Source organism: Notolepis coatsorum (assembly GCF_963971535.1).
Source record: "Notolepis coatsorum genome assembly, chromosome: 14".
Classification (NCBI taxonomy): domain Eukaryota; kingdom Metazoa; phylum Chordata; class Actinopteri; order Aulopiformes; family Paralepididae; genus Notolepis; species Notolepis coatsorum.
This window is the reverse complement of record NC_140178.1, coordinates 101,181,793-101,207,954: the sequence shown is the minus strand read 5'-3', so window position 1 is coordinate 101,207,954 and position 26,162 is coordinate 101,181,793. Positions and strand designations below refer to the sequence as shown.

The 26,162-nt window shown below is 46.5% G+C and overlaps 1 protein-coding gene across 1 annotated transcript; it reads right to left on the bottom strand.

The window, feature by feature from the left end:
- Nucleotides 1-667: 667 nt before the first annotated feature.
- On the bottom strand, nt 668-24,737 carry ubald2 (UBA-like domain containing 2). Its single transcript, XM_084328514.1, has 3 exons — nt 24,473-24,737; nt 16,715-16,774; nt 668-1,059 (listed from the first exon to the last, which is right to left on the bottom strand). The coding sequence occupies exons 1-3, from the start codon at nt 24,590-24,592 to the stop codon at nt 694-696; spliced, it is 546 nt and encodes a 181-aa protein (XP_084184640.1). The 5' UTR covers nt 24,593-24,737; the 3' UTR covers nt 668-693.
- Nucleotides 24,738-26,162: the final 1,425 nt, after the last annotated feature.

The window sequence follows — 26,162 nt, the reverse complement described above, 5'->3', positions numbered from 1 at the left end:
CATGTATCCAAACACGTTATTTTCTATTTTTATTTTCTTTGCCCAACCGGAAACCATTTTGTGATATGCAAAGCAGTCTCGTCCCTCCGTGTCTCTGCTGGTTATTGCCCCGAGTTCCTGGTCACGCGCCGCTGGGACGTCACACCCAACCCGACGGGAGAGAAGAGAGCCTCTAAAAACTAAAAATAATAAAAAATCTAAACAAAAGAAAAGGCCAATCATCAAGCACTTTGACGCATCTCATGGCTCCTATCCTAAATAAGTGTAAGTGCTCTGCTCAGTCCAGGGCTTTGCTTCTTGCGTTGATGACAAACCCCCCCCCCCCCCCCGCCCCCCAAAAGAGAAGTGAGACTCCAGCCTCAAAAGGTTTGTTTGTCATCTCCCCACGTCCTCAGTGTTATTAGTGGTCGTCCTCCTAGGGGTGGATGAGTTACGATGAGAAAAAGAAAGAGATTGCTCATCGTCATCATTTTAGAAAACAAGAAAAGGAAAACAACAGTATCTCGTCTCCCCCCCCCCCCCGCATGACCTTCTAGACCCGTTCTTCCTCTCATTCCGACCCCTGAACCCACCCTGACCCCCCCTCCGCCCCCCACCCCCCCTGGGCGACTGATTCTTCTAGGCTGTACTTGGCGCCGGCGTCCCCCCCCCCCCCCCCCCAGGCCCAGCAGCTCTCGGCCCGCGTTAAGAGTCTCATCTCTGGCCGTGGAGAGCCGACACGACAGGTGGCTGCTGGGCGCCGCTGGGCTGGGCCACGGGGGGCCACATGGGAGTCTGGTGCCTGTGGTAGTGGTGGTGGTGCATGTGGTGGCCGGTGGGGGACGACGGGGGCAGCCAGGCCGGCTGGTGGCCGGGCGGCGACGAGGCCCAGAAGGAGGCGTAGCCCGACGACGCGGAGGAGGAGGCGTGGTGGGCCGGGGGCGAGCAGGCCATGGACACCTGGGCGGGACCGCCGCTCCCCGCGCTGCCGCCGCACTCGGACGTCCGCAGCTTGGAGAACATGGTGATGGCGTCGGGGAAGTTGGGCGGCGTGGCGGGTGTGTTCCGCGGAGTGCACATCTGGGGGGAGGACAGAGACCGGGGTGAGTCGTGCAGGTTAGAGACCAGGTGTCCCACTGGAACTGAACCTTCTACACAGTCCAGCAAATAATATGCACAGTAATGCTGTCTACACGATATATATTTATGGTGTATATTTCCATAGCCGTCTGAATACACCTGCATATTCCTTTCTATAGACCTATTTATACACCTGCATAAGACCCATATATAGCTCTGTATGATAGCATGTACAATAATGGTGTATATACTGTATATATATTTATATTCACCATATAATATATATATCCATATCTGTCTGAATATACCTGCATATAATCCTTTCTATATAATTATCCATTTAAACACCTGCATATAACCCATATTTATATATACATCTCAGGCGTATACATGTCTGTAATGTATATGCCTGCATATATAATCCTTTTTACATATCTGTAGATAGTATATCTATATCTGTACATATCCCTTACCTACTCTTACTAGTTATGCCACTGGCCTGTAGGACTTACTACCATAGTGTCTTTATTATACCTGTATCACTGTACTCAGTAGTACTCATTTATATATTTTATATCCAGTTTAATCACCTGTACATTGTATATATTACTGTTGCACTTTACTGCTACAGTTGCACTCTGGTTGGACACCAAACTTCTTTACGTTGTACTGTACTTGTGCTGCATGATGACAATACATCTGAATCTAATCTGATCTAAATAAAAATACATGTTCAGAACACCAGGGTTCCCACAGACATTGCAAAATTATATTCAAGGACTTTTAAGTACTTTTCCAAGCACTATTTTTCATCTTCAAGGATGTCACTCGAAGGATACAATTAACTTTTAAATGCTGTTTTTTAAGCATCTTCTTGGCCTGCTTGCCAGCTAGAGCATCACACGCCAAGAAGAAATGAGGAAAAGCAGTTGGAGCGCGCGAGACAGCGACTCGTCAGATTTCATTCAAACAGAGAAAAAAAAATAACGATTTCTTGATTCAGAACAATTTGATCGTGGATGAACAAAACATTCAATGCGAATGGTTGATTTGAATTTCAACGCCTTTTTAAGCACCTTGTTAAAAAAAATTGCTGTTTTCAAGGAATTCCAGGCCTGGACTTTTCTTGGTAAAAGATCAAGCACTTTAAGCACTTCAAGGACCTTGTGCGAACCCTGGTTTACACATAAAGCGCTGCATTGACATTAATAACCGGCGGCCGGTACGACCCACGGCTGGAATGCTCATTAAAGTCTTCATATTAGGAGTTGGTGTCCAGACTGCTGCCAGCCTGAGGGTGAGTAGTGCGTACATCTGACCACGCTTCTCTAAACAGAGGAATCCTTCATGACCAGGATCCAAACCCCCCCCCCCAGGACTCAAGAGGATTCCTTTCCTCTCCCTGCAGCTGCATGCAACCCTATGTTCCCTACTGTACCCTAAGTGCAGTGTGACATTGAGTTTAATGCCAGATGTCCTCATTGAGCTCATTAATTAAGGGAACGCAATTTTAGAAAGTAGTGCCGCGTTGCCAGCAGTGGGATAGGAACTAAACACACACACACACACACACACGCACACAAACAAACACAAACACATACAAAACACACGGGGATCAGGTAGCGGGGCATAAATAGAGGTGGGGGTCTCTCAGCTGTGTGTGGTGGGAGGCCAACGTGAGGCCTGTTTTATTTATAACACGCTGCTCGTTCATAGGGGCTTTCACGCATAGGCATAGGCACACGCAAACACATGCATGGGTAGTGGTACACAATACACACACACACACACACCATCTGTATGTTCGTGGGACAGGTCTGTGTAACGTGGAGGAGTTGGGCTCGTGGCCCAGTGTCGATGTGGGACGCCGGCTCTAAAGCTCTCCGGGAGGTCTCCATCGGTCCCGTCTGATGGGTCAACTAGGGCTGCAGCTGCTCCGCTCTCAGGAGACAGACGGGCTCGGTTTGACCACATGGACACCGATCAAATAGTCTTATTTTTGTGTTCTTTTTTTGGTCCTAGTACACGTTCATCCTATGGAACACAACAGGCTGAGGAAAACAGCTGTGAGTTTAGTCCCTGCGGAGCGGCAGTGAGAGGGGTAGAGGACAGGGCTGGTAGTGAGAGGGGTAGAGGACAGGGCTGGTAGTGAGAGAGGGGTAGAGGACAGGGCTGGTAGTGAGAGGGGTAGAGGACAGGGCTGGTAGTGAGAGAGGTAGAGGACAGGGCTGGTAGTGAGAGAGGGGTAGAGGACAGGGCTGGTAGTGAGAGGGGTAGAGGACAGGGCTGGTAGTGAGAGAGGGGTAGAGGACAGGGCTGGTAGTGAGAGGGGTAGAGAACAGGGCTGGTAGTGAGAGGGGTAGAGGACAGGGCTGGTAGTGAGAGAGGGGTAGAGGACAGGGCTGGTAGTGAGAGGGGTAGAGGACAGGGCTGGTAGTGAGAGAGGTAGAGGACAGGGCTGGTAGTGAGAGAGGAGTAGAGGACAGGGCTGGTAGTGAGAGAGGTAGAGGACAGGGCTGGTAGTGAGAGAGGTAGAGGACAGGGCTGGTAGTGAGAGAGGAGTAGAGGACAGGGCTGGTAGTGAGAGGGGTAGAGGACAGGGCTGGTAGTGAGAGAGGTAGAGGACAGGGCTGGTAGTGAGAGGGGTAGAGGACAGGGCTGGTAGTGAGAGAGGGGTAGAGGACAGGGCTGGTAGTGAGAGAGAGGTAGAGGACAGGGCTGGTAGTGAGAGAGAGGTAGAGGACAGGGCTGGTAGTGAGAGGGGTAGAGAACAGGGCTGGTAGTGAGAGGGGTAGAGAACAGGGCTGGTAGTGAGAGGGGTAGAGGACAGGGCTGGTAGTGAGAGGGGTAGAGGACAGGGCTGGTAGTGAGAGGGGTAGAGGACAGGGCTGGTAGTGAGAGAGGGGTAGAGGACAGGGCTGGTAGTGAGAGGAGTAGAGGACAGGGCTGGTAGTGAGAGAGGTAGAGGACAGGGCTGGTAGTGAGAGAGGTAGAGAACAGGGCTGGTAGTGAGAGAGGGGTAGAGGACAGGGCTGGTAGTGAGAGGAGTAGAGGACAGGGCTGGTAGTGAGAGGGGTAGAGGACAGGGCTGGTAGTGAGAGGGGTAGAGAACAGGGCTGGTAGTGAGAGGGGTAGAGAACAGGGCTGGTAGTGAGAGGGGTAGAGGACAGGGCTGGTAGTGAGAGGGGTAGAGGACAGGGCTGGTAGTGAGAGGGGTAGAGGACAGGGCTGGTAGTGAGAGGGGTAGAGAACAGGGCTGGTAGTGAGAGGGGTAGAGGACAGGGCTGGTAGTGAGAGAGGTAGAGAACAGGGCTGGTAGTGAGAGAGGTAGAGAACAGGGCTGGTAGTGAGAGGGGTAGAGGACAGGGCTGGTAGTGAGAGAGGTAGAGGACAGGGCTGGTAGTGAGAGAGGAGTAGAGAACAGGGCTGGTAGTGAGAGAGGGGTAGAGGACAGGGCTGGTAGTGAGAGAGGGGTAGAGAACAGGGCTGGTAGTGAGAGGAGTAGAGAACAGGGCTGGTAGTGAGAGGAGTAGAGAACAGGGCTGGTAGTGAGAGAGGTAGAGAACAGGGCTGGTAGTGAGAGAGGGGTAGAGGACAGGGCTGGTAGTGAGAGGAGTAGAGAACAGGGCTGGTAGTGAGAGGAGTAGAGAACAGGGCTGGTAGTGAGAGAGGGGTAGAGGACAGGGCTGGTAGTGAGAGGGGTAGAGGACAGGGCTGGTAGTGAGAGAGGTAGAGAACAGGGCTGGTAGTGAGAGAGGTAGAGAACAGGGCTGGTAGTGAGAGGGGTAGAGGACAGGGCTGGTAGTGAGAGAGGTAGAGGACAGGGCTGGTAGTGAGAGAGGAGTAGAGAACAGGGCTGGTAGTGAGAGAGGGGTAGAGGACAGGGCTGGTAGTGAGAGAGGGGTAGAGAACAGGGCTGGTAGTGAGAGGAGTAGAGAACAGGGCTGGTAGTGAGAGAGGTAGAGGACAGGGCTGGTAGTGAGAGAGGTAGAGGACAGGGCTGGTAGTGAGAGAGGGGTAGAGGACAGGGCTGGTAGTGAGAGAGGGGTAGAGGACAGGGCTGGTAGTGAGAGGGGTAGAGGACAGGGCTGGTAGTGAGAGAGGTAGAGGACACGGCTGGTAGTGAGAGAGGTAGAGGACAGGGCTGGTAGTGAGAGGGGTAGAGGACAGGGCTGGTAGTGAGAGAGGTAGAGGACAGGGCTGGTAGTGAGAGAGGTAGAGGACAGGGCTGGTAGTGAGAGAGGGGTAGAGGACAGGGCTGGTAGTGAGAGGGGTAGAGGACAGGGCTGGTAGTGAGAGAGGTAGAGGACAGGGCTGGTAGTGAGAGGAGTAGAGGACAGGGCTGGTAGTGAGAGGGGTAGAGGACAGGGCTGGTAGTGAGAGAGGTAGAGGACAGGGCTGGTAGTGAGAGAGGGGTAGAGGACAGGGCTGGTAGTGAGAGGGGTAGAGAACAGGGCTGGTAGTGAGAGAGGTAGAGGACAGGGCTGGTAGTGAGAGGGGTAGAGGACAGGGCTGGTAGTGAGAGAGGTAGAGGACAGGGCTGGTAGTGAGAGGGGTAGAGGACAGGGCTGGTAGTGAGAGAGGTAGAGGACAGGGCTGGTAGTGAGAGGGGTAGAGAACAGGGCTGGTAGTGAGAGAGGTAGAGGACAGGGCTGGTAGTGAGAGAGGTAGAGGACAGGGCTGGTAGTGAGAGAGGTAGAGGACAGGGCTGGTAGTGAGAGAGGTAGAGGACAGGGCTGGTAGTGAGAGGGGTAGAGGACAGGGCTGGTAGTGAGAGGGGTAGAGGACAGGGCTGGTAGTGAGAGAGGGGTAGAGGACAGGGCTGGTAGTGAGAGGAGTAGAGAACAGGGCTGGTAGTGAGAGGGGTAGAGGACAGGGCTGGTAGTGAGAGGGGTAGAGGACAGGGCTGGTAGTGAGAGAGGGGTAGAGGACAGGGCTGGTAGTGAGAGAGGTAGAGGACAGGGCTGGTAGTGAGAGAGGTAGAGGACAGGGCTGGTAGTGAGAGAGGTAGAGGACAGGGCTGGTAGTGAGAGAGGGGTAGAGGACAGGGCTGGTAGTGAGAGGGGTAGAGGACAGGGCTGGTAGTGAGAGAGGTAGAGGACAGGGCTGGTAGTGAGAGAGAGGTAGAGGACAGGGCTGGTAGTGAGAGGGGTAGAGGACAGGGCTGGTAGTGAGAGAGAGGTAGAGGACAGGGCTGGTAGTGAGAGGGGTAGAGGACAGGGCTGGTAGTGAGAGAGGTAGAGGACAGGGCTGGTAGTGAGAGAGGTAGAGGACAGGGCTGGTAGTGAGAGAGGTAGAGGACAGGGCTGGTAGTGAGAGGGGTAGAGGACAGGGCTGGTAGTGAGAGAGGTAGAGGACAGGGCTGGTAGTGAGAGGGGTAGAGAACAGGGCTGGTAGTGAGAGGAGTAGAGGACAGGGCTGGTAGTGAGAGAGGTAGAGGACAGGGCTGGTAGTGAGAGGGGTAGAGGACAGGGCTGGTAGTGAGAGGGGTAGAGGACAGGGCTGGTAGTGAGAGGGGTAGAGAACAGGGCTGGTAGTGAGAGGGGTAGAGGACAGGGCTGGTAGTGAGAGGGGTAGAGGACAGGGCTGGTAGTGAGAGGGGTAGAGGACAGGGCTGGTAGTGAGAGGGGTAGAGAACAGGGCTGGTAATGAGAGAGAGGTAGAGGACAGGGCTGGTAGTGAGAGGAGTAGAGGACAGGGCTGGTAGTGAGAGAGGTAGAGGACAGGGCTGGTAGTGAGAGAGGGGTAGAGAACAGGGCTGGTAATGAGAGAGAGGTAGAGGACAGGGCTGGTAGTGAGAGGGGTAGAGGACAGGGCTGGTAGTGAGAGAGGTAGAGAACAGGGCTGGTAGTGAGAGAGGTAGAGGACAGGGCTGGTAGTGAGAGAGGTAGAGAACAGGGCTGGTAGTGAGAGAGGTAGAGGACAGGGCTGGTAGTGAGAGAGGTAGAGGACAGGGCTGGTAGTGAGAGGAGTAGAGGACAGGGCTGGTAGTGAGAGAGGTAGAGAACAGGGCTGGTAGTGAGAGAGGTAGAGGACAGGGCTGGTAGTGAGAGAGGTAGAGAACAGGGCTGGTAATGAGAGAGGGGTAGAGGACAGGGCTGGTAATGAGAGAGGGGTAGAGGACAGGGCTGGTAGTGAGAGGGGTAGAGGACAGGGCTGGTAGTGAGAGAGGTAGAGAACAGGGCTGGTAATGAGAGAGGGGTAGAGGACAGGGCTGGTAATGAGAGAGGGGTAGAGGACAGGGCTGGTAGTGAGAGGGGTAGAGAACAGGGCTGGTAGTGAGAGGGGTAGAGAACAGGGCTGGTAGTGAGAGAGGTAGAGGACAGGGCTGGTAGTGAGAGAGGTAGAGGACAGGGCTGGTAGTGAGAGAGGTAGAGGACAGGGCTGGTAGTGAGAGGGGTAGAGGACAGGGCTGGTAGTGAGAGGGGTAGAGGACAGGGCTGGTAGTGAGAGAGGTAGAGGACAGGGCTGGTAGTGAGAGAGGTAGAGGACAGGGCTGGCAGTGAGAGGGGTAGAGGACAGGGCTGGTAGTGAGAGAGGTAGAGGACAGGGCTGGTAGTGAGAGAGGTAGAGGACAGGGCTGGTAGTGAGAGAGGTAGAGGACAGGGCTGGTAGTGAGAGAGGGGTAGAGGACAGGGCTGGTAGTGAGAGAGGTAGAGGACAGGGCTGGTAGTGAGAGGAGTAGAGGACAGGGCTGGTAGTGAGAGGGGTAGAGGACAGGGCTGGTAGTGAGAGGGGTAGAGAACAGGGCTGGTAGTGAGAGGGGTAGAGAACAGGGCTGGTAGTGAGAGGGGTAGAGGACAGGGCTGGTAGTGAGAGGGGTAGAGGACAGGGCTGGTAGTGAGAGGGGTAGAGGACAGGGCTGGTAGTGAGAGGGGTAGAGAACAGGGCTGGTAGTGAGAGGGGTAGAGAACAGGGCTGGTAGTGAGAGGGGTAGAGGACAGGGCTGGTAGTGAGAGAGGTAGAGGACAGGGCTGGTAGTGAGAGAGGGGTAGAGGACAGGGCTGGTAGTGAGAGAGGTAGAGGACAGGGCTGGTAGTGAGAGAGGGGTAGAGGACAGGGCTGGTAGTGAGAGGGGTAGAGGACAGGGCTGGTAGTGAGAGGAGTAGAGAACAGGGCTGGTAGTGAGAGGAGTAGAGAACAGGGCTGGTAGTGAGAGAGGTAGAGAACAGGGCTGGTAGTGAGAGAGGGGTAGAGGACAGGGCTGGTAGTGAGAGAGGTAGAGGACAGGGCTGGTAGTGAGAGAGGGGTAGAGGACAGGGCTGGTAGTGAGAGGGGTAGAGGACAGGGCTGGTAGTGAGAGAGGTAGAGGACAGGGCTGGTAGTGAGAGAGGTAGAGGACAGGGCTGGTAGTGAGAGAGGTAGAGGACAGGGCTGGTAGTGAGAGGAGTAGAGGACAGGGCTGGTAGTGAGAGAGGTAGAGGACAGGGCTGGTAGTGAGAGGGGTAGAGGACAGGGCTGGTAGTGAGAGAGGGGTAGAGGACAGGGCTGGTAGTGAGAGAGGGGTAGAGAACAGGGCTGGCAGTGAGAGGGGTAGAGGACAGGGCTGGTAGTGAGAGGGGTAGAGGACAGGGCTGGCCGGAGTAGGACCCAATTTGGCCCTCGACAACATCCTTTTTGGCCCCCATGTCCATTCCCTGAGAGTTAAGTAAGGGATAATGTATAGCTACGAGGTCATTGTCGCAAAATAATTGACCGACACAGAGTTTAGAATACCGAGGTCTGGTCAATTTGAGCATGGTGTTATTCACAGTCAAAGATAAAAAAAAATTTTATTGATATTCTCATTTGGTTCATTACAATTTACTCAAGCCTAGTAACAGAGTATTTCTGACACTGAGAATACATTCCCTGAGATCCATAGATGTCCCTAGAATCAGATACCAAGAACATGCAAATGGACCATATTAAAAAAAAGTATGTAAATGTGTATTCTACGTTCTTATGGAATGAATACGATTTAAAAAAGATTATAATTTTTTTTTTTTTGTAATACATTGAGTTAATTTTCATAACGCGATAATTTGCTGTGTAATTAATTAATCTAATTAACGCGATAAACTGACAGCCCTAGTTTTTATAAATGTCAAATAAATAAATGTAATTGAATTAACAGTAGTGAGGGGGGTAGAGAACAGGGTTGGCCGAAGTAGGACCCAATTTGGCCCTCGACAACATAATTTTTGCCCGCCCCCCCCCCCCTGCAAAAAGAGCTCCAGAGATATTCTACATGTTCTATTTTAGATGCAATGGAACTACTGTAACTAACTTGACTACTATACACAGTACAAACACACTGACATTAGACCTCCGAGAGACGCTTGTTATTTGATTGCTACACACATTGATAAAATTCTCAATGTTCAGTCACATTATCTGGCCCAGGGCCCAGGACCCAGCATCCGTGTTAACATTGCAGCCTTCCTCGGCCCCCCCCCCCGCGTCCAAAACGTTTGGGCACACTAGAGCGACACTACGAGTCCCTAAGCTCTGCTGCTTTGTTCTTTATTGCTTCGTTTACACACACAGGCCGCAGAGGCGAAGGGGTGGGGGGGTATGAGCGCCCAGTTCATCAGGTTTGACTGAGAAGGCGGGTCTGTGGCCAAATCTGCCGTCCACATGACCCAAAACACATAAACGTACATACTGAAAACAAACACGCACCAAAACACGCTCACACATTTAATTCGCCACACGTGCTAATTTGAACTGCTGTTGTAGTGTGTAAGGCAGAGGTGGATGTAGAACTTCAGGCTAACGTGTAGCAGATGAGGTTGTTTTAACTTTAACTAGCCTGTGGGCACAGATACCAAGAATTGAGCTATCTCCCAAGTCCCGCCCTCTCTTTCCTTGACCCTCCAATCACAACTGTCGCTTCCCTCAAAAGCAATAGTTGTGATTGGAGCATCGAGAAAAGAGGGCCTTGGTCCCTCCTCACCGCTTAAAATGTGTGTCAATCTGGACAAAAAATATATATATATTTAACCATATGAAACAGATTTTATACAGTATACACATAGTTCTTTATACAGGCAACATTTCTTCACTGAAAATAAATTATTTGTTAAATACGATTTCCTCCCGAAAACTCATTGACGTCTCGACGATGGAAGGAAAACCAGAAGAAAGTGAAGAAATTAACATGTAGACAGGGTTCCCACAGACATTGAAACATTTAATTCAAGGACTTTCAAGTACCTTTCCAAGCACTATGTTTCATTTAAAAAAGGATACAATTCACTTTTAAATGCTGTTTTTTATTGAAGAGAAAATAGGGTCCAATATTTATGGCTTAAAACCAATTTCCGACAACACTTTAGATAACAATTTCTTTTTCTTGATTCAGAACAATTTGATCATGGATGAACAACACTTTCAATGCGAATGGTTAATTTAAATTCAAAGGACTTTTTAAGCACCTTGATAAAAGAAATTAGCCGTTTTCAAGGAATTCCAGGCCTTGACTTTTTTGGTAAAAATAAATCAAGCACTTTAAGCACTTCCAAGGACCTTGTGTGAACCCTGGTAACAGTGATCAGTGTTTGTTTGCGTTGGCTCTGCTCTGGACTCTAAACGGAAAACAATGGCCGTGTGGTTCAAGTGCAGACGTTGAGATTTCATTTGAGGATGTTTACGTCGACGCTGGATGAACCGTGTAAATAAATACTGTACTCTTCGTACATAATCCCCCTCGGACCAAAGCTCATTTTACCAATTCACAAAAACCTAAATAAAGTAGTCATATATAATATTCGGTTGCAAATCCTTTGCGATCAATGACCTGACCTGGGGCCTGCTGCGAGCCTTAAGTGGTCATTTGTGAAGTAATTTAGTCTTTCCTGTTGACAAAAGCGGAGACCAGTGCCCCTCAATACATTAGATTAGATTAGATTGTACTTTGTCATTATATTAGCATACAACGAGATTTGGGACTCAAACTTAAGTAGTGGAAGCAAATGTAAAATCACACAAGTAATAAAAGAGAAACATAAAATACTATACAATAAAACAATGTTAATACTGTACAATATACAAAATAATTGTATTCCAGTGTCCGTGGATATTGCACTTGAGGGGTAGGATGTTGCACAATGTGGGAGGAGGGGAAGGGGTGAGTTATTGGTGTATGTCATTGGTGTATGCACAACATAGAGAGGACTCTCCATCAGAATACTCAAATACAGTATAGGATATGCAGTTGACTTCCGAGTGTTATTTTGTCCATATTCCCTGAGAGTTACAAATGAATAAATACATGTATTGCAGTCAGAGACGGGGGGCCAGAGCCGGGGGTCAGAGCCAGGGGTCGGGGGGGCACTCACAACAACATGTCACCCTGCAGCAGCACCCACCTGGGGGGGGTTCTCTGCTCCGCCAAGAGGCTGTTGTCGAGGTCGTCCGAGTACACACACGTTGCAAACAGTAACGTCTCTCAGGGGAACGCTACCCCCCCCCCCCCCCTCCCGAGTTCCCTTGACGATGACGTGTCACTACTGTACACACGACGCTCGTGCTTCACCTCCTAACAGACAATGGCAATCCGACCGGTTCTCTCTCTCTCTCTCTTGCCTCTAGCCTCTTTTATCAAACCCATTAACCTGAACGTCATCCCACTCCGCTTCGGGGCGAACAGGCGGTAAGCTGTCGTCTTTCAGCCTGAATGGCTCATTCATTCCCGTTTGAGTTTACACTGAAAAACAGTTTGAAGCTGGAATGGCACTCTGGGACATGCTGCTACACCCGCTGTACAGCACGCTCTGGCCTATATAAACCAGCCCTCTGGTCTATTTAGCAGAATATCAAGCAGGACCAGTAGTAGGACACATTCCTGGTATGCGTTAAAAATTTACTTGGCGATGAAAAGGGATTTCATTGTATTAACTGTATTAACCAGCCGATTTCCCACATAAATGGCCATTTCTTTTATTTCATTTTCTTTTATTTAATTAATTTGGCCATTTATTAACGTTAATCTGTTGCTTTTTTGTTATGTTAATTGTTAATGCAATAGTGCTAATGCGACTGTCAACCTATCAACCAAATCTGAGTCGGACCCAGACACAAATTGTCTGTGTTGTTGTGATTGCAGACAAGACACATAAAACAGACCAGAATAATTACAGTACATCCTTGCGCGTGGGTTATGATTTTCTTTTTTTCTTTTCTGGCTACAAGAACACCACAGACAGGCCTGTTGTCAGCAGGGAGTTCTTTGATTGAGGGCCACGCTCTATTTACTATTGCTGCAACACTGAGCCCTTTATGCTCTACACCCAGCCTTTCCCAACATGGCTCCCCACCGGTCCGAGGAGGAGGATTGCAAGCAGGCCAGGGGGAGGCGGCGGAGGGGGAGACCCACACTGGCAGCTGACGCTCCCTTCTCCTCTGAAATCTCTCTCCTCCTCCTCCTCCTTCCCCCTCTCTTCTTCCCTCTCTTTCTCTCTCCCCCTCCTTCCCTCTCTCTCCCTCTTCCCTCTCTCTCTCTCTCCCTCCCTCCCTCCCTCTCCTTCCTTCCCTCTCCTTCCTTCCCTCTCCTCTCTCACCAGTCCTCAGTCTCTCCCTCCTCCACCACCATACAGCCTTGGATTCGTCCATCACTCCTCCTCCTCCTCCTGACAGACACACACAGAGCCTCCAGCACTATGATGTAATGGCACTGCACCCAAAATAATAACAAACCTCAGCCCCCGCCTCTCACACACACACACACACACTTCCTCTCTCTCGCTCTCCCGTCGTTCTCAAGCTGGAACATGCTCCTCCCAGAGCAACTGACAAGCACGTACACCCATAAGGCATTGGACGAGAGAGAGAGAGAGAGAGAGAGAGAGAGAGAGAGAGAGAGAGAGAGAGATAAAAAAGAAAAGGAAGGAAAACAAAAACACAGGCTTGCTGGCTGCTCCAGCAGTGAAGACATACAGATGTTAGTGTGGGGGGGGGGGGGGGGGGGGGGGGGGCAGCAAGGGCAGGCCGACACCGCATGCTCACTGCCTCCATGTGGGAGACGCTTCCAGCTTGTGCCTCCAGGGCGATGTCATTGGTCAATGGAAGCAGATTTAGATTCAGGCACACACACACACATACACACACAATAGCTGTCAGGGGAACAGAGTTGCATCATCTGCACTGGGCCCGGGGACATAGGCTTAATGGCCTTGTGCCATTGTTTTCCTGTGCTGAGACTGAGTATTGAGAACAAGCTACTTCTCTGGAAGTCAGCGCTGGCACAATCATTTGTTTCGGTCACCGCACGCAGTGTGGGCTCTTTCTTTGTGGAGTGGATGCCTTTCATAACCAGGTAGTTTACGTGGCAGCGTGCAATCAAAGCCGCAGTGCGGACATGTATGAATGAAAGTCTGTTAACGCTTAAGCCCTCGCCAAGCGAGTTTACACAATGCTGATTAAGACTCTCCCTGTGCTTCTCAGTGTACCGGAGTGGTGTCTGGGCAGACATTCTCGCACTGGCGCTCCGGTGGCGACGTGTTTGTACTTCAACCAGCGATGAGTGGTTAGTTTTGCCAGAGCGGAAGAGAAGAACAAGAAGAACAACGGTGGAGTGAAAATCCCCCTAGAGCAGCGGTTCTCAAACTACGGGTCGCGACCCAAAGTGGGGTCGTGGGTAGGTGACAGTGGGGTTGCGCATTGGCAAAAGAATGTCTAAAGAAATCTATATATATTTTTTTATGTTCTGGCAACATATTTTGGCTAAATATGCCTCGTTTTATAAATGTGTATTGATAACATAGTGCTGTAATAAAATGTTCTAATAAGCATGATCAAGTTCAACAATGTGTGCTTTTATTTTGATATTCCTTAAAGGAAAACTCCAACATTTTGGGAAATTAGCTTATTTAACATCTTCCCTGGAGTTAGACAAGAAGATACATACCTTTTTTGTCTCCGTGCGTGCATTTAGCTTTGGGAACAGTCGCTCCGTTAGCGTAGCTTAGCTTCATCACTGGAAGTGGGGGATATCAGGAGCCTGATGTTCCCTTACACTGTATACAGTCACGAAATACACTCCAAATACAACTCCAAAACGTTCATGTAAACATGTTGTGACCTGTGTATTCACCACGTGGAGAAATAAAAAATAATTGAATTCGACAATTACGTTTTATAAGCAAATATACTCTGAACTATTTTTTGCCTAACCACTCCTCTCTGAGGTTAGTTGTAACGTTAGTTTAGGTTCGTGTTAACGTTAGATAATGTACAAAATAAACGTTTTCCGCTGCTATAAACGTCGCACTTTTATTTTGAAAACCCCAGAAAGGAAGTCATTATATATGCTTTACCATCCTGATCTGTGTTAGCTCCGGTTAGCTCAGAGCGTCCGGTATAACAATACCAGCCATTGGATTACTGTTTTCTAAATTGGGGAGGCTTTTAATCGTCAAGGTAAGAGGATTTTAAGTCATGGTATCCATAAACTTCAATCGGTTCGGATCCTTTGAATGAATGAGAATGTCAACAATCACGACGACACGTTGAAATCACTGGCTGCGCTCAGAGAGGAGTGGTTAGGCAAAAAATTGTTCCGAGTATATTTGCTTATAAAACGTAATTGTCTAATTCAATTATTTTTTATTTCTCCACGTGGTGAATACAGGTCACAACATGTTTACATGAACGTTTTGGAGTTGTATTTGGAGTGTATTTCGTGACTGTATACAGTGTAAGGGAACATCAGGCTCCTAATATCCCCCACTTCCAGTGATGAAGCTAAGCTACGCTAACGGAGCGACTGTTCCCAAAGCTAAATGCACGCACAGAGACAAAAAGGGTATGTATCTTCTTGTCTAACTCCAGGGAAGATGTTAAATAAGCTAATTTCCCAAAATGTTGGAGTTTTCCTTTAACACTTTGTGCGCCATTCACGTTGTACGACGTGTTTCAAGTTCATGCGAATTCTGCCAATCCACGGCGTACAACGTTATTTTGATCATATTTCATATTTTCGCCATGGTATTCATATTTCCCTCACGGAGGCTGGTCTGATGCTGTGGGACTCGGCACAACTCTGCAACGCTTCAATACTGCCACCTGGTGGATGATCGGCGAGTTGCCAAACCGGAAATGCCGGTTGGATATCGGTGCGTCTCCTAAATACGTCCGGCCACTCGCTTATCGTTGCGGGACTCAAGACACACGTCCATGTGTAGCGATCGCTGCCATAACCCAATAATCGACATGATTTGGGCTGTTATTATTATTATACAAACCGGAAATGGATCGCCTCGATCCCCATCAAATAACTGGGATCTTTTTGCTCCAGTGTCATCGCCCAACGGTAAGAGGAGGCTGCCGTGACTTTCAGCGTTTTTGTTTATTATTATCCATGCAAACTGCTCTGATCTATATATCACCCATACTACATAAATCATTTAACGACGATCACGGAATTATAAACGACACCCCCCCCCCCTCCGTTCACCCGCGCATGATCAGTCATAACGTTTAGGACCATGTACAGTTGACATTTTTAATATAGCGTGGATCGGCAACAAACGGCATTTGATAATGTATATATGCATTTATGCCTATATTTCACGTTCTAGGAATTACTACAGAAAACGATAAAAACATATTTATAATCTAGACGGTATTTTCGTATGAATGTGTGAATGAAAAAGTAAAACGTTCCTACATCCTGAACGATAGCTAATCGATGTTGAATGGGCCATAGTAATGTCAATTTAGCAATACAATTTAAAAAGTTATAGCCCTGCAAAGAAGGTGAACATCTCCATAGACTTACAGTACTGGCAGAGAATGGTATAAAATGCTGAAATTCCGTGGCAGTTAATGTGTTAATTCCACGTTGAAATTAGTGTGGGGTAGTCAAAAGAAATCCTAAATAAAATGGGGTCGTGGTATATAGAATAAGTTTGAGAACCCCTGCCCTAGAGCTTCCACGTCAACGTATGGTTTTGTTTTTACTTAATAGCGAATGTGAGATAAGCAAACAAGCAAGCTAGCTGGCTGCTGTCATTGCTAACACTAACGCTAGCGGACCAGTTTAGCGTATTTCGGAAACAAAAGCATTCATTCTGAACGTTAAGTGAAACAACATGGAAAACATACAAAACTTTGCTACAATGTAACATCTCCAGTCCCTCTTTCTTCATGTTTTCTGTTCTCCCAGCTGTTAGCAGACTGCTACCTGGCTAGCTAGCGAGTTGTACACAGCATGCCGTTCAGTGGTGTAACAGTTAATTGGGTCCCCTCTCCATACACTACACATTGTAGGTGGCGGTAAAAACAAGGGAAAATATAAATGTTTTGAGACAAAACTATATTTGCATAAGCCAATAATTTTTTTAATAATTTTTTATATATATATAATTTAACGACAATTTGAAAACCAATGCCCACCCCTATTCGTCACACACACAACACACGTGGTCTAGAAAAGTACGGCCGGCCAGGTGCCTGAAACAAATGTATTAGTCGCTAACGACTGACTGATGGAAATGGAAACACAGATGTATGCCTCCATGTTCCAGTCTACTGGGTCAGTGGGTGCAGAATGTCATCACGATACGGCCGTGTCATCAATAGGCCTCCTCACTACGTCCAGCACTGACACTGTGGAATACATGCCTTAAGACCGCTTGGCTTTTTTTAGGGGGGGGGGGGTAAATACACTTACCATCTGGTGGTGGTGGTGACTCGGGATGTTGGCCTCCTGGAAAAAGGAGCTTAGAGCCGTCTGTGGAGAGCGATAGAGACAAGACACAAGGACAGAGAGAGAGAGAAAGAGAGAGGGGGAGAGAGAAGACAGAAGGACAGAGAGAGAGAAAGAGAGAGAGGGGGAGAGAGAAGACAGAAGGACAGAGAGAGAGAGGGAGAGAGAGACAAGACATAAGGACAGAGAGAGAGAGAAAGAGAGAGAGGGGGAGAGAGAAGACCGAAGGACAGAGAGAGAGAGGGAGAGAGGGGGAGAGAGAAGACAGAAGGACAGAGAGAGAGGGAGAGAGAGACAAGACATAAGGACAGAGAGAGAGAGAAAGACGGAGACAAGACAGAAGGACAGAGAGAGAGAAATAGAGAGGGAGAGAAGACACAAGGACAGAGAGAGAGGGGCCGAGACAGAAGGACAGAGAGAGAGGGAGAGAGAGAGAGACAAGACACAAGGACAGAGAAAGAGAGGGGGAGAGACAAAAGGACAGAGAGAGACAAGACACAAGGACAGAGAGAAAGAGGGGAGACAAGACAGAAGGACAGAGAAAGAGACAAGACAGAAGGACAGAGAGAGAAAGAGAGACAAGACAGAAGGACAGAGAGAAAGGGAGGAAATGGAAGAGAACATTGTGAACACTTGAACTTGGGTTTGCTGAGCTGAGCACAACACAACACATTACTAGCTAGTTAGTAGCGTAGTTTATAGCACAACACATATGATGCCAGTTAGGGTAAACAAACAGTATACACTGCACCTTGTGTATACTGTTTACTCATAATATATATAAATTCTTTATTGCCTATATCTATTCATTGTAACGTAAAATATAACCAATAGGGCATACAGACCCTCATCTGCACCTTTGTTTATTATTTTTCTCATATTTTTATATTCAGAGTTAATTATATTGTTTACACACCGTTTATTTTGTCCTCATAGCTTCATATTCAGATCTAATTGTATGACCTATATCTATGTCTTTCTACTATTACCCCCCCCCCCCCCAACACACACAATTTCCCAAAGGGGATCAATAAAGGAATATCTTATCTTTGTTATAGTTGGCCTCTTTTCCTCCCTGCACGACTGTGACCCCAGCCTACGGTCAGTCGGCATGACTGGGTCACGTGACAGCGAGGGGTTAAAAGCATTATCCTCCATTGGGTGGAGAGATCTAAACCAGGGTTAGTAAACCTGAGTGTTGTGCGTCAGGAGGCCAGAGGCTAACTAGCCAGCTGCTAGGAGGTGGGGATGTAGAGCAGGGACTCACAGCTTCACCTGATTCCACTTTGATTCTTGACGTCTTTACAATTAGTGTATAATATATAATTGACCACATCTGACTAATTGTACAGCCCTGGCCTATTCCTATTTTACTTATAATTGTACTATATTCTATTGTGCTATATTTAATTCAGTTTATATCCCATATAATTTTATTCAACCTCTTATTTACAGTTGTACAGCCCCTGGCGTATATTTTTATTTCATAATAATTATTATTATTCTATTGTGCTTAACTTAGCTCATATTTCATTTTATTTTACTCCACCTCTTTATTGTATTATCTGTCTGTTCATGTCTGTCCGTTAATGTCGCACCGATAACGTCCAAAGCAAATTCCTTGTATGTGAAAACTACTTGGCAATAAAGACCTTTCTGATAAAATTTCATCACGATTTCTCAACACATAGCAATCTCCCGATGGGGGAAATTTACACAAATCATTTTCCCCACCAGTAATATGACTACTATCATATACTTAAAAAACAGAAAAACTCACAACAATCGTCTTTGCTTAAAAAAATTAAACCTTCTCACAACAATTATCTTCACAATGTGCTTGTGGAGGTCAAAAAGCTGACTGTAAAATGTAAACAAGCTTTCACGTCCGCCCCGTCTAGGCAACAACGAGGAAGTGTACCGGTTACTACTAGTGTTGTTGTTCCTTTTGTTATGGACACAAAAGGGCCGGCGTGAACACAAACACCATGACCTCTGGAGTCTGGAGTGAAGCAACACTTCGATACGCAGCACAGCCAAAACATGTCCTCTCCCTGAGAGAAAACATCCCGCTGTGCTCTCCCTGACTCAAGCATGATTCATGTCTGTGGTTTGCGAAAAAACGCTGGACTGCCGATAATGTGATTTCCCCTTGGTTAAAAACAAAAATCACCTCCACGACACTTCAAAAGATCAGGCAACAACAAAGTATTATGGCAATTTGATGGTCATTTCATACAACGACACCACGACTGTTGTATAAATAATGTACTGTGTTGCTGGCTGACTGCCATGGTGAAAAGGTATATCACCAGTTCTCACCACAGTACCACTTTTGCAGTAAAATAATACCACAGTGTAATCCAATGTAAACCATGATACAGACTGGAAATATCATGGTATTTACATCGTTTGTTTTTTTGGTCACTACCATCATTAGAGTAACCAAAAAAAATGATGGAAATACGGTGATACTTCTTAGTAAAGGTAGCAGTAGTTTATGTTTATGTGTAATTAGGATCCCCATTAGAACAAACACAGAATGTAATTAGTAATTAGGGTTGGGTACTGAACTCTGTACTTTTAAGGGTACTGCCGAGTACCGATTCATGCTAGATCAATCGATACCAAATTTGGGTACCTTTACATTTAGTATAAGAGTATAATATGTATACTAGACAAGAGGGAGCCTTTTCCACAAATATAAATTACTGTCCCGTCTCCTGTGTCTTTGGAAAAACCAGATGAGGTCAGAGGAGTTGATATTTAAACATTTAAAAACATAATACATGATCATGCAATTAATTTTGTGTGGCGTGTTTGGACTTATTCTTTTTACAACTAACCTTTTTTTCTTTTTTGTTACAGAGAGTTAAGTACTGAAAAAAGGTACCGTTGAGTACCGATACCGAATTCCAGGAACTGGTATCGTTTCAAATGTGAACGGTACCCAACCCCTAGTCCTCACACAAATAATATAACTGAATACAAACACAGAATGTAATATAATTAAAAGAAAAAGACAAGAAAAAAAAGAGAAAGTAGCAGTAGGCCAGGCCTACACTAGCATAACCAATGTGTGTTATCAGGTTGTTCTGTACATACCTGCACATAATCCTTTTACATATCTGTAGACAGACACTATATCTATAGCTGTACATATCCCTTACCTACTCTTACTAGATACGCTGCTGGCCACCAGTATGACGCATACCACATACCGTCATTATATCTGTATCACTGTATTATATTACAACTATGTACATACATCCGATTAGCACTACACGCAGTAGTACCAATTCATATGTTACTTATACCCAGTATATTACTACTATTGCACTTCACTTTTACACCTTCACTCTGTGGGATGACAAACTTATATTTTCATTGTTCTGTACTTGTGCTGTATGATGACAACAACAATAACAACAACACATTTGAATCTAAAAACGAATGAACTTGTTTTTCGCTTCTCGGCGTAGAAAATCTTTTTTTTAACTTATCTTTTTTTTTAATCTAGCACACTCTCAGGTGCACATAACAGGAAAAAGCATTTCATATAAAAGTATTCTGTATTTTTGTATCACAGCTCAAATAAAGACACTTGAAACTAACGCCTCCCTTGGTTTCCCTCTCTGGCCCACACTTCAGTGAATGTGTGCTTTCCCCCCGCGCCCCTCCCCCAACACACAGCCTCGTTGTTTGACAACAGCAGCGGTAGTGCAGGAATGTCTGCTGCTCAACGTGACACACATATCAAAGCATGAGTGTGCTTCGCGGCTATTGTTTATATAAAAAAAAGGGGGCCACAGAGTGCACACTGTTCTTTTGTGTTTCCGGGATTTTTTTCCTTCTCTCCCAGACTGGAGGTTTTTGGTGAACAATCATAAATCATGAACTCTTCACTGTCGCGGCGGGTCTTCTTCTGGCCGTTTCCTGCCGCTTGTAAACACAACAAACACACAGCCGATCGTGACGTCGGACGTAAACAAAAAAAATTCACGGGGGGGGGGGTGAACCTACACACATCAGACCCTCCACGGTGTTTAGAGACGGTTGAACCCTTTCACTGCCACACTACAGACGGTGTTTAGAGACGGTTGAACCCTTTCACTGCCACACTACAGAAGGTTAACCCTTTACTATCATCACACTACCGACGGTGAAAGGGTTAACCCGCTGTTGTGTGGCAGTGAAAGGGTTATATTGTCACAGTGAAAGGGGTTAACCGTTTGGTACTGTGGCAGTGAAAGGGTTGAACAGTTCCCCCCCCCCCCCCAAACCGGAGAAGCCGTTTGCATTATAAATGTAGCAGTCGACAAACCGACGGGAAGGAAAGACACTGCCGTTAGTGGAAAACTCTAGTATACACTCACTGAAACAAAAACTTAAATGGTAGAACAAAGACTATTGGTACGAACGGGAACGATACGAACACAGATGATGAGATGGAGGAGGGATCCAACAAAAAGAGACCAAGCACAGAGGAAATGAAGTTTTCTTTTTTTTTGGTAGAATCTGTTATGCCATCAAACAGCGACCTCGAGGCAAAAGAGCCCCCTTTTTGATCTTGGTTCTTTGTTTACATTGTCTATGTTCTGGTTTGATGTGCATATTGAATTTGAGTTTGTGTGTACGGGAGGGTGCAGGGGGCTCCGAGGTGTGGACAGCCCTCACCCACTCAAATCTAAACCACACGTCAAACCAAAACAAAGAAATGTAAACAAAGAGGGGGCTCTTTTGCCTAGAGGTTGCCGTCTGACAGCATTACAGATTATTATACCCTTAAAAACCTTGTTTAATACAGGCCTACGCCTACTGTCTTTACACTCCGTCTTATGCTGAAGAAACACCTTACAGGGCTTCTTTTGTTAGCAATCTAATAGTAGTTAGTGTATTTATGTATATATGTTTTGACGTTTTTGATGTTTGATGTCTGTTTCATGTTTGATATAACCAGTGCTCAACATCTGTACCGAAATCAATTACCACCAACCATCGTTGTGTGGCATTAAAGTATCTTGTTGTAGTTCAAAGTTATTTGTAAAGCCGTTTTGAAAGGTGCTATACAAATAAACGTCTCGGATCTGTCCTATATTGCTATCGACGCGTAAAACAAAGTGACTGGTGTGGTGAGAGCGAGCTCGGGACCGTGGGACTGAGAGGATGGAACATGCCCCCTGGCCACACAGCCCGAGAGGAAACCACGAGGAAACCAGGCCACTGCTGTCGCACTAGAGAGAGAGGGACAATAGCCTTGCAGCATTTTAATACCCATCTGAATCGTATAGTAGGAACTTGTTAGGTCCATAACGTATATACCTACCTATCAGCTGTCCTTGACGATGCATGCAAAGGCATTACAGCGTAAGGAGGTGTTTTGTGTGTAGGTGTTTTGAATAACCTTTGTCCCGTTCTTCACTCATCTGATGAATCTTAACACTCGTTTGAATGACGTCTATTCCTGAGGTGTGGAATGTGGATTCAGATTAGAGAGATTTTGTGGAAGTACACCTGGGGCATCGTATTATGACTTTAGAGCAAGAAATGAACATGGTACTGTCAAATGATCGCCTTCCTACTTGCATGGTGTTTTTGTCTCCAGTATATCACCAGGAACCAGCCCCCTACATGGCTGACAGCTCTGGACAAACAATAACAACAGGCTGTGTGGCCCGTGGGCAAGTCTGACCCCAGTCACAGTCCACCTGGGAAGAGCCCAACTCTTTCATCCCGACTGGGAGACTTGTCTCTGCGATGCATTCCATTCCCATCAATCAAGATCCTCCCAAACAGCAGCTATACACCCCACCCCTCAGTAAACCACCTGGCCCGGGTACAAAAACCAACTGACCACGGCAACAACAGATTGGCCATTAACGGAGAAGGCGTACGACGTGTGTGTGTTTGGGAAAACCCTTCTGGAGGAGCAGACTTGAAGTAGAAAGATCCTCCAGGTGCCAGTTGCTCAACTGTGTTTCTGTTGAATATTTCAAAGTGGCCAGGAACTATACTCAAACAGGAACTGACATTGTGGGATAGGTGTGACTTTGAGGTTGAAACGGTATGGTGTATCTACACAAGCAGCCCTGAAAACACAGAAGTCTATAAAAGGTGTGAGTTGATGGCACGGAAGCTGGAGTACTGAGAATACCGGCTGATAAGATACCCGTCCAGAGCTCAGATTTCCAACACGAGGACAGCTGGAGGGATAATGCCCCTTTATGTATCCAATATATAGCTTGCTCTCTTGAATACATTATGAATAAGAAGACTACATCACTTTGCTCAAGTGGAGTGTGTGTCCTTTTTATTCTTGCAAAGTTGTAGTTAACTTTACAAAAAAAAAAAAAAAGCTAGCCGAGTCGACTGCCACCTCCATACTTACAACCCAATTCCAACGAATGAGAACTTTGCTCGAGCCAAAGGACTAAATTAATAACTTCTTATGTAACGTTATGGGTGCTGTTAGGGAATAAGACGTGACAATGCAGTTTATTATCAGACGTGCCTTGGCCCTTATATATGTCTTAAAATGCGTTTTAAAAGAAGTGGATCTGTATTTGTCAGGTGACTTGCTATCTGAGGGGGATCTTGAGACGTTGAGATCACTAACAGTCAACTATAACGTCGGAGAGATCAAGTTACAACCAACAGCTCGGCTAACAACCGTTAGCCAGCAATGACATAGTGGATTCCTGTCAGAGAATGTAAACAAAAAACGGCCATTGAATGGAGCTGCTGCTACACCACGTCAGCTCGCTATAGTCAGTGTGTTAACGTTAGCTAGAGAGATTAGATTAGATTTAATTAGATTAGATTATAATGTATTGTCATCATGATGCAGCACACAAATAAATTTGGCGTCCAACCAGAGTGCAAATGTAACAGTAAAGTGCAATAGTAATACAATGTATGTACAGGTGATTTAAATTGGGTATCATCAAATATATTTAAATGAGTACTACTTGAGTCATAGTGATAATCAGATGTATGTACAGTGTGTTAAGTACAATGATATTATTATTACAGGTATAAAGACACTACTATGGAAGTAAGTCAATCATACTTGCCAGCAGCATGAGTAGATAAGGGATGTAAATATAGTATTATGTAAAAATCATTATACGCACGTATATATACAGACAGGTGTGGATAATAACTAGACAGACAGATGTATATATATATATATGCGGTAAATCTATATGTATACACAGCACTATTGTACATGCTATCATACAGTTATAATATGGGTAGACTATAGTTTGAGGTAGGACGATATGATTACTCTGATTACAGTATTGTAGAAAGTACAGTAGGCAGGTATAAATGAGAGTGTAAGGCAAACAGATAAGTGTGAATGCAAGCTAAAACAAAAGCACACAGCGTTCCTCCTCTCTAGTGACTAGTCCAGTACAATGTACAGTTTCTACGTCAAATGTATATACTCTCTTTTCTGGACTCTTTTTGTATCACAAACAGTACTGTATTTGCAAATCTGGTATGTCATAAATGTATAGATGTAGCAGTACTGTCTTATCTGTATGTCGTGTATGTCATATATGTTATGAATCTGATGAATTGAAAATGGGGGACCCTGATGTAAACAAGACGAAAGTCTTTCTCTGGTCTGCATCCCCTTAACAATTGTATGTATTGAGCCATACTGTACTGTACCCATTCTGCAATCTGTTAATAAAGTTTTCAATCAATCAATCAAACCTCGAACTGCCAGTGGGCCGCCTGGAGGAGCTGCTTCGCCTGGTCGGCGGCGCAGCCGGCAGTCAAAACAAACTGGTTGATCATCACTTGATGCCTGAGTTCGTCCATATTCACCGACATTTACAACAAGCTCTTATTCTTCCTCTTCACTCAACCACGGGGTCGAAGAAAGAAAAGAAACCTATCCCTAGTTCTATCAAAAACACCTAAGTCAATGATCGCTCGCAACCGTTAACCGTCCCTTCTCTCTCTCTCTCGCTCTCTCTCTCGCTCCTGCCTCTCCAGCAACAACAATGTTTTCATGACGTCACCAGCAACAACAACAAAGACGAGCTCGGCAGCCCATTGGACTTCCTCTTCTTATTCTTCTTCTTTGGAGTTAATGGCGGTTCGCAACCACAGAAAGGCGCATACCGCCACCTACTGTACAACCCAGCAACTGGAGCGGATACAGGCAAGAACCCACCAACCCACCGGCAAAGAAAATAAAACAATAAAGAAAAACCAACAAACCCAGAACAAACTAAACAAAATACCCAACCCTAACATCACCACCCTATACAAACCTAATAAAAATAAAAATAAAACCTAAACACAAACAAAATAAATTAAATAAAATTCAAATCCCATTGGACGACCGCACGAGCGAGGTAGTACTAGAAAGAGCCCCATTGGTCGTCGTGGTGGGCACGTGTTTAAAAAATCTCAGGAGCACGCGGTTTTGTGTTTCCTTCTGCACCGAGTGGGTGGAGTTTCTGTTGTTGTTAACGATATCTCCACCCACCATATTTACCCGTTAGAGTAATACAAACGCTTTCAATCATGTATGTTAGAGTGATGTACGGTTCTCTGATTGGAGCCTATTGGCTCTTGACTTTTGCTAGTAAACTGCACAATGTAAACAAATTTATGTTTATATTTACACGTGAATGAATGAATGAATGAATGAATGAAAACTTTATTTAACATATTGCAAAATGGGTACAATACAGTACGGGGCTCAATACACAATTATTTTTTTTATCCACTTTTTCTCCCATTTTTTTTCTATATTTTCTCCCATCCCAATTTCGTATCATCCTATTCAACCCTCCCCTGTCACGAACGCTGTTTCTTGCCTCCCACAAGCCGGCTGCAATGTGGACTAAGTCATACATAGCACAAGTCCCCTCCGGTACTTGAGGTAACAGCAGTCGCATCTTTTCACCTGCGCAGCTCGATCTCTCAGTGGCGAGGAGTAACGCGTGGGAGGCTCACGCTGCCCCCGACACTTCCTGATTCTACTGCGCAGGCGCACCAACCGACCTGTAGGAGTCGCTGTCCACAACGCCCGATCCCCACCCATCAGTTTCCCACCCCCTAATACGGCCAATGTGTATTAGTATGAACGACCAGCTAAACTGAAAGCAATGTGGAGCGCTGGGCTCGAACAGGCGAGCCCAGCGTCTCCGCATTCGTGGCGAGCGCCTTGCCCACTACGCCACGTAGCCGCAATACACACAATTGTTAAGGGGATGCAGACCAGAGAAAAACGTTCGTCTTGTTTACATCAGGGTCCCCCATTTTCAATTCATATGACATGACATTTATGAGATAGGGACATACAGGTATATAGAGTACTGTTACATTTGTGACATATATGATATGCAAATATACAGTACTGTTACCCAGGGATCCTAACAGAGAATAT